Source organism: Schistocerca gregaria, chromosome 3 (assembly GCF_023897955.1).
Source record: "Schistocerca gregaria isolate iqSchGreg1 chromosome 3, iqSchGreg1.2, whole genome shotgun sequence".
NCBI classification, from domain to species: domain Eukaryota; kingdom Metazoa; phylum Arthropoda; class Insecta; order Orthoptera; family Acrididae; genus Schistocerca; species Schistocerca gregaria.
In genome coordinates this window covers 885,585,360-885,603,680 of record NC_064922.1, presented here as the reverse complement: position 1 = coordinate 885,603,680, position 18,321 = coordinate 885,585,360, and the positions used below count along the sequence as shown (strand labels likewise).

Sequence of the window (18,321 nt, the reverse complement as noted above, 5' to 3'; positions counted from 1 at the left end):
TCTACATACAAAGTTTGCCAAGGTAATCCCATTCCTAATGTCCAGGCGGAGCTTCAAGGAATCCTCAGAACCTTAGGCCCCCTACAAAACCTTTCACCTGACTCCATCAAACTCCTCACCCCACCGACACCTCGCACTCCTACCTTCTACCTACTTCTTAAAATTCACAAACCCAAACATCCTGGCCGCCCCATTGTAGCTGGTTACCAAGCCCCCACAGAACGTATCTCTGCCTACGTAGATCAACACCTTCAATCCATTACATGCAGTCTCCCATCCTTCATCAAAGACACCAACCACTTTCTCGAATGCCTGGAATCCGTACCCAGTCTGTTACCCCCGGAAACCATCCTTGTAACCATTGATGACACTTCCCTATACACGAATATCCCGCACGTCCAGGGCCTCTCTGCAGTGGAGCACTTCCTTTCACGTCGATCACCTGCCACCCTACCTAAAACCTCTTTCCTCGTCACCTTAGCCAGCTTCATCCTGACCCACAACTTCTTCACTTTTGAAGGCCAGACATACCAACAATTAAAGGGAACAGCCATGGGTACCAGGATGGCCCCCTCGTATGCCAACCTATTTATGGGTCGCTTAGAGGAAGCCTTCTTGGTTACCCCAGCCTGCCAACCCAAAGTTTGGTACAGATTTATTGATGACATCTTCATGATCTGGACTCACAGTGAAGAACAACTCCAGAATTTCCTCACCAACCTCAACTCCTTTGGTTCCATCAGATTCACCTGGTCCTACTCCAAATCCCATGCCACTTTCCTAGACGTTGACCTCCATCTGCACACATCCGTCCACATCAAACCCACCAACAAGCAACAGTATCTCCATTATGACAGCTGCCACCCATTCCATATCAAACGGTCCCTTCCCTACAGCCTAGGCCTTCGTGGCAAACGAATCTGCTCCAGTCCTGAATCCCTCGACCATTACACCAACAACCTGAAAACAGCTTTCGCATCCCGCAACTACCCTCCCAACCTGGTACAGAAGCAGATAACCAGAGCCACTTCCTCATCCCCTCAAACCCAGAACCTCTCACAGAAGAACCCCAAAAGTGCCCCACTTGTGACAGAATACTTCCCGGGACTGGATCAGACCTTGAATGTGGCTCTCCAGCAGGGATACGACTTCCTAAAATCGTGCCCCGAAATGAGATCCATCCTTCATGAAATCCTTCCCACTCCACCAAGAGTGTCTTTCCGCTGTCCACCTAACCTTCGGAACCTCTTGGTTCATCCCTATGAAATCCCCAAACCACCTTCCCTACCCTCTGGCTCCTACCCTTGCAACCGCCCCCGGTGTAAAACCTCTCCTATGCACCCTCCCACCACCACCTACTCCAGTCCTGTAACCCGGAAGGTGTACGCGATCAAAGGGAGAGCCACGTGTGAAAGCACCCACGTGATTTACCAACTGACCTGCCTGCACTGTGACGCTTTCTATGTGGGAATGACCAGCAACAAACTGTCCATTCGCATGAATGGACACAGGCAGACAGTGTTTGTTGGTAATGAGGATCACCCTGTGGCTAAACATGCCTTGATGCACGGCCAGCACATCTTGGCACAGTGTTACACCGTCCGAGTTATCTGGATACTTTCCACCAACACCAACCTATCCGAACTCCGGCGATGGGAACTCGCCCTTCAGTATATCCTCTCTTCTCGATTTCCGCCAGGCCTCAACCTCCACTAATTTCAAGTTGCCGCCGCTCATACCTCACCTGTCTTTCAACAACTTCTTTGCCTCTGCACTTCCGCCTCGACTGACATCTCTGCCCTTACTCTTTGCCTTTAAATATGTCTGCTTGTGTCTGTGTATGTGCGGATGGATATCTGTGTGTGTGTGTGTGTGTGTGTGTGTGTGTGTGTGTGTGTGTGTGTGTGTGTGTGCGAGTGTACACCTGTCCTTTTTTTCCCTAAGGGAAGTCTTTCCGCTCCCGGGATTGGAATGACTCCTTACCCTCTCCCTTAAAACCCACATCCTTTCGTCTTTCCCTCTCCTTCCTGAAGAAGCAACCATCGGTTGCGAAAGCTAGTAACTCTGTGTGTGTGTTTGTGTGTTTTGTTCATGTGCCTATATACTCTCTGTGTGTGTTTGTGTGTTTTGTTCATGTGCCTATATATATATATATATATATATATATATATATATATATATATATATAAAGATGGAGATCTCGGACAATGTATTCACCAAAAGCCAATAGATAGGGTTGCTTTTGGCATGCTAAGAGTTGCCATCCAGCATGCCACTGCAATGGCATCGTTAAGATTCTGGTATGCAGAGTATATGCCACTTGCAATGAGTAGAGTTTAACCCAAGAACTTGTACATTTGTCAGGTGTTTTCAAGGAAAACAGATACTCTGAGAACCAGATTCATCAGACTATGGAGTCTGGGCCATCCCCAGAGGTGCATGAAGAGGAGCATAGATCTGTGGCCTTTATTCCTTATGCTGGAGGCATATCTTTTAAGACTGGAAAAATTGTAATGAGTTTTAATTTTATGAGTGTGTTCCATCCATCTTCCAAGATTAAGGCACTACTCAGCTCTATGAAAGGTAATTTGGAGCTTAGGAAGCCTGGCATGTATAAAATTCTTTGTCAACATGGAAAGGCTGTTTGATTCCCACAGACAGGACAGGCGCACGGAATACGGTCAGCATATGAGACTGCAACACCCGGAAAAATAGGAAGTTGCAGAAAATCAGCTGTTCAATTCCTGCGGTTTGGGACAGGTGTCATGGAACGTAACCAGCAAACAAGGCTACAACACCCAGAAAAATCGGCAGTTGCAGAACATCGCCTAAACGAGGGACATGGGAGGAAATTTGTCGAGGCTGTGGTAGTTACCAACATTTCAGATTTTTGGGAAAGTGTTTATAAAGAGGCAGTTGAAATTAGGTTGGCAGATATTTGATTAAGAAAGACCCTGGTTTTCCTTACTATCCCACATTAAAAAACAATGTTCTTCAGTGTGGCTAGCCCAAGTGTTTGAAAAAAGTCTCCGAGTGCAATATATCATTACTGCCAATGTTCTACTAAGGGCAGAGCCACCAGCCCAGTCTCGGAGGGTAGCAACTGTGATGGGTGGCACATGTGCAGTGTTCAGTAGAAAGCCTATATAGGACAATGATTTGCAGCATTGGCATTAGTTTTCAGCAGGACTCAGGAGCAGAAGCATTCTCCTGAAGATGGCACACAGATGGATCACTGAAATATTGAATAATGTTGATGTTAGGATCCAGCAGCAAACCTGGGAAGACTGGTGAAGTGTCTCACCTGCAAAAGGCATTCTGCAGCTGCATTCTGGAAGCTCTCCTGGTCAAGCAGCAGACAAAGTATTTGTAGTAGACGTCCATTATCAGCCATAATGTGAGATATTGACACCCATTCCACAAATCCCGTCAGTGTGAGGAGAACTACCTGAAGGAAAAAAAAAAACATTAGTTAACATTAACAAAACTATTTTGTGCCTACTGTATAAATGAGTATGATATTCAGATGTCAAAGAAGGAAAAGAAAGAAACAAAAATGCAACCAGACTACTTGACACAGTAGTCTAGATTACTTACTGAAGTCCTGCACACAACAATGGAATTGTTGATCTGGCTGGAGACATGAACACAAAATCAATTACACAGAGAAAAATGTGGATTTGAGTAGACTGCCCATGTTTCATATAAACATACTGTGTCATTTCCACACAGTCAGTGGATCTGCTATTTTATGGCTGTAGTTTTATATAACTGCCCTAAGAGCATTGACCTGTTGTTGAGCCAATCCATAAATAAGTAAAGTATTAGGAAAGGAAAGGAGCCAACAAACATCTGTTCCCACTCATGAATTTCCCTCTTGTAAAGTAAGTTACTGAAAACATTAACACTGTAGTACATTCCCTCTATTCCTCACCACGCAGACAAAGGAATTCAAAAACTAAAAAATTCTTGAAAAGTACGACAATGGCTTTATGGAAATAACTTTCTTCTTCTTCTTCTTGCAACCAAGTCATTGGATATCTACTTTGTCTTTCCACTTTTCTACTTTGGGAGGCTATTCTTCTTCCAACCATAGAATGTCACTTTTCTCAATCTCTTGAGTCTTTTGGGCAGTGACTAATGATTTTCATACCTTTGAAAGGGACATCCTGCCATCTCTGCTTAGACTGTCTGCATAGTCACTTGCCATTTGTTTATACACTGTACATAGTTTTGGCCATAGGAGAAGATACGGCTCTCAGAATGTGTCCATATCAGTCTTCAGTCACTTTCTTTATAATGGGAGTTATACCAGATATCTTCCAGACAGGAAAATGACCATTATCAATAGAGCATCTGGATTTCCACAGCATGGAGATCGCTTCCAGTGGTCACTGTTTAGGCCAGAAGTTCATGCCATACAGTGCTACAGGGCCAATTCCAGTCTTGTACCTTGGGCATTCAAATAAATTTTTTCTCACAAAGCAACCTCATGAATTTCCATGTACGACTTAGCACATTGCACAGGCTGTATATCTGGGTTCTTCTACGTGAGGAGAAAGTAATCCACTATGATGAGAAAACATTCACAAATTGGCAAAGCAGTTTTAAATGTGAGTGAGCACTGGTGAAATTATAGTCTGCTATTACTTCATTTGCATAACATCAGGCAAATAACTGACTTCATGTACAATTCATTTGTAGTAAATTATTAAATTACCTGCACAACTCTTCCATGAGATGCTGCTTCTTGTATTTTTCCACTATCTGTGAGTGATTTAAATTCTTGGCAATGTTCCACAGTTAATTTCAAGAAAAATGTAAATATATCGCCCATGTTTGTAGTTAACGCTTGATACAGGTCTTTCCTCCTCTGATTGGACTCCAGTGTCTGGAAAATAAAATTTGCACAATATTCTATAACAACAAACTATTTTTAAAAGTAGTCAAGATACATGTGAATGAAAAATTCTGGAGAAGCTTTTCACTGAGACACTACTATTCACAAACAGTTCTGTGGAACCATTACAGCCCACTATTTAATGCATGAGAACAGGAACCAATGGTTTTACAATTTGTTTACATTTTAGTTGAATAGCAGGACAGACAAATACACACTAATGTGCAGAGAACAAAAACCATGGGCATACAACAACAAGTGAACATATGTGGTGTATGAATATATCAGCATGCACAACGTGAATGACTGAAGAACAAAACAACATAGGATTCCTGAAACATTTTTTAAATAATGGGATAAACACACATTATATCTTTTGAGCAACTGAGATACTGTTTTTCTTTACAACCTAGCCATGGAGTTATATAATGCACTAAGAGTGGAATGTACACACACACACACACACACACACACACACACACACACACACAGTTTTATTTGGGAGAAGGGCAACTTTATGGTCAGTTGTTGTCCCATTACAGTTGAATGGTACCACAACCATATAGAGGATTTTTTTGTTTAGGATACATGAGTGCAAGACCATCAATGTCCATGCTTTTTTTCCTACCAGATAAGTATGATTAAAAAGATAGGAGTCCAGACAGCCTGAAAACACTTGTCTCCCTGTTAAAGATAACGAAAAGCAGGCCACTACTAAGATAAATTACTGCCCTTTTATCATAAAGTGGAAGTAAAGCAGCCTAACTGTGGCAAACTAAAACTGGGATGCCACAAGCACCAGATGCTTACGGGTGCTCTAACTACAAGTGCCGCATGTCATGTACCAGTCATTTTCTTCTTTGCGTAAAAGTCACTTCTTTTCATCTGTTTGACTGGAGGGATGTTTGTCATGGCGATGACTGGAGAGATGTCTGTCATGGCAAAGCTGTTGCTTTAAGTTGCCATGACTTCCAATTTGCAATTCCAGCAACTCATCATTGCACTGGTACATGACTTTTCTCCCCATGAATGAGGTAGATCATCCTCAGCAGGTTGTTGTTAATTTGAGGGGAGGGAGAGGGGGGGGGGGGGGGAGGACAGCATCATAGACAGGTTGTGGCTAATTAGGAGCAGAGGACAGTATATAAAATCTTAAAATATTTCAACGTATTTTCTGAATTAATCATTACACACCTGGAAACATCTCATATTCAACTGCATACTGTTTGCTATGTTAAGATGTTTAACACTTTCAACATCACAAGATGCTGAGATTCTCAAACAATGCATCAAATGATGCCATTGTAAATTCAAAATGTTTTGATTGGGTACTTACATGTCAGCTTTAATGATGTACACTGCTAAATTAAAACAACAGGAAGACCCCATTTGTATCATGATCAATCACTGTGCCTGAAGGCACCGAAGCTGAAGACAACTGCTTCATTATTTCCATTTTTGAATGCCTCAATTTTAATTTGCTTCTCTGCAATTTATGTACGACCACAGGGTAAGTCAGGTGTGTGGCATCTCCTGCCAACAATCACTACCAACTGCTAGAGTGAAGTGCTTCAATGACACCATTTCACAATATCCGAGAGTCACAGAAACACTGCAATATTGTCTACCCCAGCATATGATTCTGAATGAATACAATAACGAATCCTGATGTTTATATTTCCATGCATTGTGTTATCTTTGTCCTGCAGCAGTTGAAAAACTAATGAAATGGAGTGAAATAACAATATGGCACTGATGGCCTGGAGTCCCCACCTGGGGAAGTTCAGCCGTTGCACGTCTTTTCAGTTCATGCCACACTGAGTGACTTGCAAGTTGATGATGAAAATGTTGATGAGACAACACAACACTCAGTCCCCGAACGAAGAAAATCTCCAAGTTAGCTAGGAATCAAACCCAGGCACACTGCATAGCAGTTAGACGTACTGACCACTCAGCTAAGGGGACAGACTGAAAAACTAATGATGAATGATGTTAGTAGTGTGTTAAATCCACTTAAAGTACAAAAACACAACTAATGTTCAACAATAATTTCTAATGGGGAAGACTGAACTATCATATTTTTTCAGAATTTTAGACAATTATTCAACTGAAATGCCACTTTCTCCAGTTTCTATAATGTTTGCAAATAATCCATTAAAAATTTTGCAGCCTTACCGGCTATGTTCACACACAGTAGTTGATGAAAAATCTTTTCAGTAACCAACAAAACTTGGTTTCTTTTACATAACTACAAGATAAGAGAGCTTATATATTAAACTTCCTGGCAGATTAAAACTGTGTGCCCGACCGAGACTCGAACTCGGGACCTTTGCCTTTCGCGGGCAAGTGCTCTACCACCTGAGCTACCAAAGCACGACTCACGCCCGGAACTCACAGCTTTACTTCTGACAGTATCTCGTCTCCTACCTTCCAAACTTTACAGAGGCTCTCCTGCGAACCTCGCAGAACTGAAAGAAAGGATACTGCGGAGACATGGCTTAGCCATAGCCTGGGGGATGTTTCCAGAATGAGATTTTCACTCTGCAGCGGAGTGTGCGCTGATATGAAACTTCCTGGCAGATTAAAACTGTGTGCCCGACCGAGACTCAAACTCGGGACCTTTGCCTTTTGCGGGCAAGTGCTCTACCACCTGAGCTACCAAAGCACAACTCATGCCCGGTACTCACAGCTTTACTTCTGACAGTATCTCGTCTCCTACCTTCCAAACTTTACAGAGGCTCTCCTGCAAACCTTGCAGAACTAGCACTCCTGAAAGAAAGGAGAGCTTCTGTAAAGTTTGGAAGGTAGGAGACGAGATACTGTCAGAAGTAAAGCTGTGAGTACCGGGCGTGAGTCGTGCTTCGGTAGCTCAGGTGGTAGAGCACTTGCCCGCGAAAGACAAAGGTCCCGAGTTCGAGTCTCAGTCGGGCACACAGTTTTAATCTGCCAGGAAGTTTCATATCAGTGCACACACTGCTGCAGAGTGAAAATCTCATTCTGGGAGCTTATATATTGTTCAGATGTTTATAGACACTGACTCCGTACATGAATAAAACTGTGAATATTGACTAACATTATAAAGTATCCTCTACTTTGCCTTGTAAAGAATGTAATGCAACACGCATGAAGACTTTGGAGATTGAGGAGAGGAAAGGGAGTAAAATCCATCATGGTTTTGGAACATATGGACAAGTTTTTACCACTCTCGGTACATATTTAGCTTTCTGTCTGGAATGCACAGTGATACTGATATCTCACTAGAGATGGACATACAACAAACTGGCAGCAGCTGTGGTGGTGGTGGTGGTGGTGGTGGTGGTGGTGGTGGGCTGTCTTTCACCTTTCACCATAGGGCAGCATATCACTGACAACAGCAGGAGAGGCCAAACCACGTATGGTGGACAAGCCCTGCAGTGCCATGCTGCCATTAAAAGCTGTTGTTGCAGTTTGAGCACTTCACTTGGTGTTCTCCCTCATCACACCGTTCATTCACGTTATCCGCTGGACTGTGCTATGGATGCGGCAGGCATTATCTTGACTACTTTTGTGGATGTTATTTCTATTGACTGTCCCTGTGCTATAGACAATGTCTAGTGAGGCAATTTACAGATAGCTAATAGTTGATGTGCCAGTATGTGTAATGCCAAGAATGACACAGATGAGTTTAAAGTAAATCACAGACCATGGCCAATATTTCTCAGGTGTTAGTCGCATGATTTATTACATGTAAAGCAATACTGTAGTGGTTTGATATAAGCTTAGCACCACAAGGTGTGGGGATGGGAATGGAATGGGTCACATGTAAAAATAATCAAAAACAACTATTTTTATGTTGAAATCCATAATTTTTTATTTTGGGATGACTGCAATTTCTATCATAATATATATAATACCATGTTTAAATGTTATATGAAGGCTGTGGCTATGGACCTACCCCAAATCAAATTATCCCTAACAAAATGCAATGAGCTTAATGAGGATTACGTTAAGAATTAAAACTGTCATTACGCAACACATTTTCCCACTGTGGACAACATTTCTCATTACTCCATATTTTCCATTTGGTTAATTTGCACTCGTTTTTATGTTAACTAAATGAAAGAATGTTCATGTGGAAAAACAGTACTGACATAAAATGGTGTTGGATTTCAAATAATGTTTGAAAACACCAAGCAGTTAACTTTCTTGTGCCCTAGGACCCCTAGTTCCGAATCAGTATAAGTCGATACAATTTGGAACAAATCATGCCAAAAATAATTTGTCTCCTAACACTGATCTAAAACCAATTATACTATGTCCAGCATTGTTTATTGCCATTAAACCATGTCCATGTTACATTAGCAAACAAAGTGTTGTGCTGGGCTAAAATTTATTCCAAATAGAAGATATACTGGCAATGATAGATAAGAGCTATGGTAGTTAATCTTCTAGATAATCTATCAACTACTTTTGAATCGTCAGAGATGTGGCATTTCCTGTGGAAAATTTAATTATGAAACATGGGTGAAGGGGTCTGTGGTATTTATTGTCAAAAACAATTACTTTGATTCCAAGTTGACACAATGAAGTTGTGTATCGTATACTTCTCCCTGGACTATCTAGCAATTTCTACTGTGGTGATTAGTTTGGGATCTGACAGCACAGCTGAAATTACCATAAGCAGCACAGATTGTCACACACATTTCCCATATCTTAGGTTGGAGCCTGACTTTATAGCAAAAAGTTTAACTGCAGATTCCATTCTGTATCATTGCCTACAGAATTATGTCACTACGCCACCATGTATCTTCATACACGTAATGTCATGACAACATTTATCAAACAAAATTATCTGACTGGTTCCAGCATTCTGTGTTTATTTATTTATTCTTTGCCTGTGGACTCTAGCAATTAATTTTCAGCTTGACAGAACAGGGTATACAATTTAGTCAACATCACTTGTTGCCAAATGATACCCCACATTCTGTGTATTTTCTAAAAAAAAATAATTTTAGTGTACGATGTACCAAGTTTTTCATACAGTTTAATGTCATATATACACATGTGTAACATACACTGGTGTCGAAAATTAAAGCATCAAACTGCTATTTCCCCGACCTGTGTCTAATTCACAATATAATCATACAAACTATTAACCAGATGTCTGTACGATCATGTTCTGCATGGAAGATGGCATTCTGGTCAACTGAGAACCATGCTAACGATGATGCCAGGGCACCTATGAAATGAGGTAGTGTTTGTTGGGTAGCCCCATGTCCACAATTGCTGTATACAGTGTCAGAGATGGTGCACTATGGCACAGAGAAGAGATCTATCAGACTCTCTGCACTGGAGGGCTGTAGAAAGGGAGGAGGGAAACAGGACAGTTGCAAACTAATTTGGCCTGATGGTTTAATCTGTTGTTTCGCAGATGTCGCAACAATTTATAGAGACTGAAAATGTATCCTGAAGACCAGGGCAGGGCTGACATATGTGACTTCAGAAGAGAGGACCGTCATTTGGCTGTAAGGACACAAAAATACCGCCTTAGTACTGCATGGCACCAGACATGAGCTCGCAGCTGCAGTGCATGTGTTGTATCGAGGCAAATGGTGTGCAGAAGGCTTCAAGAGAGTAGCCTTTATTGTCAGAGACTTTCTGACTCTTCACAGAAGGGAACATCTGGAGTGCAGTCATCAACACACCACCCAGACGTTCAAACAGTGAGTCAATGTTGTTTGCACAGGTGACTCCCGATTTAGTCTGGAGAGTGAGTCTCGATGGATTCGCATCTGGAAGGAATGTGGAACATAATTTCAGGAAGCAAACATTGTGAAAAGAGGCCAATATTGAGGAAGATCCCTAATGGTGTGAGCAGAGTTTATTTTTACCTGTCGAACACTTCTTCATGAAATTGTATGAGTGAACCAGCAAGGAGTGTAGCCTGTTCACTCTCCTGATTTGACTCCCATAGAGCATGTCTGGGATGCACTAGGTGGTGGCTTGCATTATTTCAGCACCCATGAATCACTCTCCAAGACTGAGAGTAGCTCTGCAAGAAGGATGGGTGTTACTGCCTCAACATGAAACTGATGCCATCATTCACGTCCGCAAATCCGTTAAGTTGGAAAAAATGAAGAATACTTTTGTCTACCATTATGCATGTTGCAGTTGTTTACATTCTGTATTCTTTACATTGTTTCTATATTAATATCACCTTTTTATGCTGTTTTGTGGCAAAATAAACGCAACCTTGCAAAATTTCCATTTGTTGCTTTAATTTTGGACACCAGTCTATATCCGTGCCTTGTTTATTTATTTATTTATTTATTGTATTTTTTGCATATGGTCACCAACTGGTGACTTTTGCAAATGTCACAGCATTTTTATACAATTCTTTTACAAACAGTAGAAATTTGCAAATTCACATTTACAAGAGGCCACTTAAGTGTGACACACTTGGCGTATATCAAATCTATTATACCTTAGCTAAAACTGCCCATATCCATATTCCATTTCTTCCTCATCATCCTCTACAGCTTCTCTGCTCCTTTGCCTAGCAATTTGTTATATGTTCTGGACTGAAGTCTCTGCCTTTGTGATTCTTTGCTTATCGATGATCTGCAGTATCTGCTCAGTGAAAACTCCAGGTGCAAATCCCAACTTGCTGAGGATGTGAAGTCTTGCCACATTCCCATCATTAAACACTGCTACAGCTTCCCAGGCAGAAATCTTCACCACCAAATTTGAAACAAACACAGTCTTTGGACATCTTTTCCAAATAAGAGCATTGAAACTGTCATTTCGGTTCTTTGTTTTCCCATGCAGACATTTTTCTAGCAGTTCTGGTGAAGTCAGTGCTCTAAAAGTTGGTTTAATGGCCATTGAAACCTCTTAAGGAAGGTTATTTTTATGGGTATAAACTTCCCCACTTTCCTTACTTTTCAAAAATTTGCACCATTCATTAGAACAGAGGCCGTGTTGAGGTGCAATGTATGTCGACAAGTAATGAACCCAATGGTCCATACTGCTTTCCTCATACTGTCCAAGCTTGTGAGGTTACTTCTAACTGCAGCACCATAATAGACTTGTAGGCTGCCAATTCTCTTCTTTGTTTGTCTGTTTTTACCTCCCAGTGGCTTCCCATCCTCTAGTAGCTTGCCTTTATTGTCTGCAACAAGTCTTCGGAGTTTTCCACCCATCCTCTTCTGAATACGGCCTAAGCACTCCAGTTTCTCAATAGAGCAATCTTTTCCATAGGGCTGACATTCTTGAAAGCACTAGACTCTCCATCTCCTAAATACTGTACGTATCTCACTCCATACTTTTGCAAAGATCTATGGAAAATTAATTTCATACCTGCAGCTTCCAACCCACCACTGGAGCCTGCATAATTTCTGCTACAAACAGCTTTATGGGCTGCTTGTCATTCTGTTTCTTTAACTGCATCAATATATTTCTTGTGCAAGGAACATGCAGAACAATATTTAGACATCACTTCTAAGTCTAATACTTTTCCAGTGTCGACACTAATGATTGTTGAAACTCCATGCAGTGAAGTATGCCCCCTCTTCATCCAGGAACTATCACAGGAAACTGCTATATCGCTGCTATTAGTTGCTTCACAATTTTCTTGAACTGCCCCCAGGACTGCCATTTTCATGCTCTCTTCACTTACTTCTGCAACTGCATTGAGGAGAGCAGTATTCATTGCAGAAAATTTTAGGGGAGGGACCAGGCATGTTCACAATAACACATAAAAGTTTTCCATCATCTCGTCCAATCCATATACATCTTAGTCCATAAGCAAATCTCATATTGGCTTCATAGATTCTATTACTGACCTTTGATGTTTTGAATGGTCTGTCAGCATCACAGTTTTGATACAAAATGTACAATGTGCAAACCAAACCTTCTCTCTTTCTGTCATCAACCACATCCACATTTCCCCCACAAACAGAGCACTTTTAGGCTTTTCTAAGGGCTTCTGCCACCATTTCCAGATCCACAATTTTGAAACCTGTATTTCTGTCATGATTTGTTTCTTCTGACACAATCCCTATCCCAAGTTTTATTTTAGATGCACTTGGAGACAAGCTAATGTTTGCATCTGCAGGCCCGGCCCTAACCTCAATGTCAGTTTTTTGCTTTACATTGGAAATATGGGACTTACTATATTTTTTAAATACTTTACCAGGCCTAGGCATTGTAAAATGGGATCAACAGATTCAACCTTGCACAAACAATGGCACAATAAATCAAGCGTCACTCGAATTCCACTGAACAGCACAAAACTTGTTTACAACACTCCACATCCTTCTATACCACACTGACTGAACCAGAAAATGGCTCCACACCCTTCTTTACAACACTGCTGTTATGTATATAAAAAATCACAGCCTTCTAAAGCTCTATTTTCTAGGTTCACAGGCCAAATTCTGCAATAAAATTTTTCCTCCATTTAGTAAATTGAAAAGCAGGCTTGGAGAATTACACTGCTTAGGGTTTTGACTTTTTTATGCCATTGTAGTTCGAATTTCAAAGAAAAAAAATTGGGATAATAATCTCAATTATATTTACTATCAAATAAGCAAATAAAAATAATTTGTAAATTTTTCATTATTTCTGCCACCGTCTCCCCTTAATGTAGACCAGGAAAAGGAAAGGCCCCAATATGGAGTCCTGAGGTACACCTTGTTTTAGTGTTTCATAGCTGGGTTGGAAATGTTTGATTTAACGATTAATTTCATAACTCAGCTTTGTACACTACTTACGATTGGTTATATAAGTGATCAGTAGTTGTATGGATGTGGCATTTATATTGTAAGTTTCCAGTTTGCTTAGTAATAGCTCAGGGTTCACTGAGTCAAATGTTTCAGTAAGGTCTAGAAATATCCCTGCTGTCTGCATTCCCTCATCCACAGCATTATACACCTTGTGGAGAAATTAGGTAATTGCAGTAATGGTACTGTGACGCTTTTTGAAGCCATGCTGTATTTCTGCTTGTGAATTATTCTTTGTGAAATAATAAGTTGTGTCAACAAAACAATTTCAAATATTTTACTGAAAATTGGTATTAGTGATATGGGCCCGAATTTTGACAGCTCTTGTTTCGATCCTTTTTTGTGCACAGGTTTATCTGTACTTTTCTTCAATATATTTGGAAATGTGTGCTCCCTGATACTACGGTTGATCAAATGGGTAATTATTCCAGCTAATTCCTTATTGCATTTTTTAATTATAATACTACTCAGTCTGTCCCAACCAGATGAGGTTTTATTCTTTAAGTTATTTATTATTTTTCCTATTTCCTCCACATTCACTTCCTTAAATTCTAAAGCAGTTTCCAGCCTAGGGTAAGGCTTTACCATCCGAGTCAGACCTGTGTTATTAACTGGATTGACAGCTGAAGATATAAAATATTCATTAAATATATCAATTTCAGACATCTGCTAATGTTTTACCAAATGCCATAGTGCACATAATACAGAAATCTATTCTGCTGCAGACGTAGACGTCAAAACTTCTGACTAAATTTATGAACTAGAAAACAAGATAGAAAAAAAAAAAAAATCACCAGAAGAAACTGAAACAAACTACAACTCTGAATATTTTGCCAAAAAAGTAGAAGCTACCTATGTGTTCATGAAATATGAAACTTATGAAAAACCAGGGTTTTTTAAAGGCCAATACATTTAATAAAATGGCTTATTGATGTTTCACAACGTGATGCTTAAAAAGTGATGTCAACTATTTACATGTCTTGTTATTTACACCATTTTTAAGCTTATTGAAAAAAGTAAATGTGGTGGTGTTATTTATTACATTCTATTATCAAACTTTCACATTCAACTGAGTACAGCCATCATTACAGTCTCAGTTTTGTTTAAATTTATTTCTTCAGTAAGTAGAAATACCTTATGAAGAGGTACTGCAGTGTCAAAGGAACCTTTAGCATCACATGGAGAAGTTCTGCCCGCTTTGCACAAGCTGAGGCCCATGTCACCAACAGGTTAGTTACTGGCAGCAGTACACGAGCCCCATGAGCCATGGCAGAGCAGCCAGTTGTATGTAGCTTGCCCAACATCAGCTTCCTTCAGGAAGCAAATCCTAGTCAAGAAATCCTGCCAGTCCACAGCAAGTGAAATGGCAGTCCCTACTGTTGAGGATACCCTTAATCATACTTTTAATACAATCAAGGGATGTCTAAAGTACTAATAAGCTCCAACAATATTATAAAAAGGATATTTGCCACTCACCAAATAGCGGGGGTGCTGAGTCACAGATAGGCACTACAAAAAGACTGTCATAAAATAAGCCTTCAACCAACAAGGCCTTTGTCAAAAATAGATATCTCCCTCTCTCTCTCTCTCTCTCTCTCTCTCTCTCTCTCACACACACACACACACACACACACACACACACACACACACACACAAAACTGCAGGCTCTGGCAGTTGATGCCATAGACTAATATGCTCCATAACAGCAAACATGAGAAATATAAGTGGTTACAGACATGAATTTCACATTTACCTGCAGCAAAGCCACATCTTCAACAAGCCGCAGAAAAACAAAGAGGACCATTTCAGTCTGACTTTCTCCATGCCTGCACGCATCACTGAGCTCTTTCAACAAAGTTGGCCACTGCTGTGGCCATTCTCTTTTTATCATTTCCACAATCACTCGTGAAAGTGCATCCTTGATGTGGTTATAATCTTGGAGCTGTTGTTCAATGCCCCCAATGAGCAACTTCATGGCATTTTCCTGTTGAACAAGAACAATTTAACATACCAAACTTACATTTAACTTACCAAAGAATGATGCTCTGTTTACAGAGTATAAAAAACAATATATAATTGAAAAGATGATGTAGTGCCAAAACAGAAGTAAATAAATTAATTAAATGCCATATCAAAGCAGTAGCCTTCTTTTGTATCATTGTACCACGTACTGGCAGTTAAACATTATTAGAATATGATCTATACTTATCAGATATTCTTAAGGCAAGAACAGTTTCATATGCTGTTGACTCTGAAACCCATAATTTGTAATGGACAAGGACGGGTTACAGAGTACACTTTATCCTCATTTGAGGACTCATACAGGCTTCAGAAGGAAGTAATTGAAGCAAAATCAGGGTTGCTATATGTAGAACTAACTGACTGCTGCTCCCATATTTGAGTCCCATGCCTTAACAGTTATTGGCAGTTTGAATGTGTGGCAAATAATGGTAAGCCACAGGAAAACGTCAGTAAGGAATGGGAAGTGTCACATTACGTTCTCAGCCTGTATGTCTGGAGGCCTCAGTCAACATTTAGAAGAGGATGTTCTGGCAACCACTGAAGGAACAACATGCAGCCAACTGTAGACTGTGAAGCATGATGGAACAAAACTGCTTGACTATGCTTGAAGGTCATACTTGGTACATTCCAGAGACTGGCAGAGAAGGTTGAGATCAGACTTATTCAGTGTTTTAAAATAGTTCACAATCTGTACCATTGTCCCCAGAACTGATAGGTGACCTCTGGTTTCAAGCTGAGACGAAAGCTTGATTCAGAGACTTCGAAGATTCTGTGACAAACTAGAACTGGCACTTGACTTCACATACTTGTACTACACAGGACTGAGAAATGTACGGTACACCTAAATGGGTCAAGATTACACTACACAGCACAGACTACTACCCCGGTAGCTGCCTGTGTGCGGGGTGCATGGCCTTCAGTCCAGAGACTGGTTTGATGCAGCTCTCTATGCTACTCTATCCTGTGCAAGCTTCTTCATCTCCAAGTAACTACTGCAACCTACATCCTTCTGAGTCTGTTCAGTGTGCTCATGACTTGGTCTCCCTCTACAATTTTTACCCTCTGCGCTTCCCTCCAATACTAAATTGATGATCTCTTGAAGTCTCAGAACATGTTGTATCAACCAATTCCTTCCTTTAGTCAGGTTGTACCACAAAGATCTCTTCTCCCCAATTCTATTCAATACCTCCTCATTAGTTACGTGATCTACCCAACTAATCTTCAGCATTCTTTTGTAGCACTACATTTTGAAAGCTTCTATTCTCTTCTTGTCTAAACTATTTATCGTCCACGTTTCACTTCCATACATGGATACTCTCCATGTAAGTACTTTCAGAAAAGACTTCGTGACACTTAAATCTATACTCGATGTTAACAAATTTCTCTTCTTCAGAAATGCTTTCCTTGCCATAGCCAGTCTATATTTTATATCCTCTCTACGTCGATCAGCATCAGTTACTTTGCTCCCCGAATAGCAAAGCTGATCTACCACTGTAAGTGTCTCATTTCCTAATCTAATTTCCTCAGCATCATCGGATTTAATTTGACTACATTACATTATCCTCGTTTTGATTCTGTTGATGTTCATCTTATATCTTCCTTTCATGACACTGTTCATTCTGTTCAATTGCTCTTCTCAGTCCTTTGCTGTCTCTGGCAGAATTACAATGTCATCAGCAAACCTCAAAGTTTTTATTTCTTCTCTCTGGACTTCAATCCCTACTTCAAATGTTTCTTTCATTTCATTTACTGCTTGCTCGGCATACAAATTGAAGAACATCAGGGATAGTCTACAACCCTGTCTCACTCTCTTCTCAACCACTGCATCCCTTTCATGGCCCTAGACTCTTACAAGTGCCATCTGGTTCCTGTACAAATTCTAAATAGCCTTTCACTTCCTGTATTTGACCCCTGCCACCTTCAGAATTTGAAAGAGAGTATCCCAGTCAAAATTATCAAAACCTTTCTCTAAGTCTAATGCTACAAACATAGGTTTGACTTTCCTTAATCTACCTTCTAAGATAATTCATAGTGTCTGTATTGCCTCACGTGTTCCCACATTTCTACGGAATCCAAACTGATCTTTCCTGAGGTAAGCTTCTACCAGTTTTTCCATTCATCTGTAAAGAATTTGTGTTATTAGTTTGCAACCGTGACTTATTAAACTGATAGTTCAGTAATTTTCACACCTGTCAACACTTGCTTTCTTTGAGATTGGAATTAATATATTATTCTTGAAGCCTGAGGGTATTTCACCTGCCTCATACATCTTGCTCAGATGTAAGACTATCAGTAGTTATAATGGAATGTTGTCTACTCCCACGGCCTTGTTTCAACTTAGGTCTTTCAGCTCTGTCAAAGTCTTCACACAGTATCATAACTCTCATTTCATCTTCCTCTACATCCTCTTCCATTTCAGTAATATTGCCCTCAACTACATTGCCCTTGTGTAGACCCTCTATATACTCCTTTCACCTTTCTGCCTTCCATTCTTTGCTTAGAACTGGTTTTCCATCTGGGCTCTTGATATACATACAAGTGGTTCTCTTTTCTCCAAAGGTCTCTTTAATTTTCCTGTACACAGTATCTATCTTACCCCAAGTGATATATGCCACTACATTTGTCCTCTAGCCATCC

The 18,321-nt window shown here is 40.5% G+C and overlaps 1 protein-coding gene across 3 annotated transcripts in view; it reads right to left on the bottom strand.

The window, feature by feature from the left end:
• Nucleotides 1-18,321, bottom strand: part of LOC126355073 (exportin-5) — a 205,760-nt gene that overhangs the window by 136,986 nt on the left and 50,453 nt on the right. For all 3 annotated transcript variants that reach the window (XM_050005248.1, XM_050005249.1, XM_050005250.1), the window contains 3 exons: nucleotides 15,416-15,646; nucleotides 4,721-4,891; nucleotides 3,305-3,448 (listed from right to left, as the gene is read on the bottom strand). In XM_050005248.1, coding sequence (XP_049861205.1) covers nucleotides 3,305-3,448; nucleotides 4,721-4,891; nucleotides 15,416-15,646 — 546 coding nt within the window. The remainder of the gene's footprint in view (nucleotides 1-3,304; nucleotides 3,449-4,720; nucleotides 4,892-15,415; nucleotides 15,647-18,321) is intronic.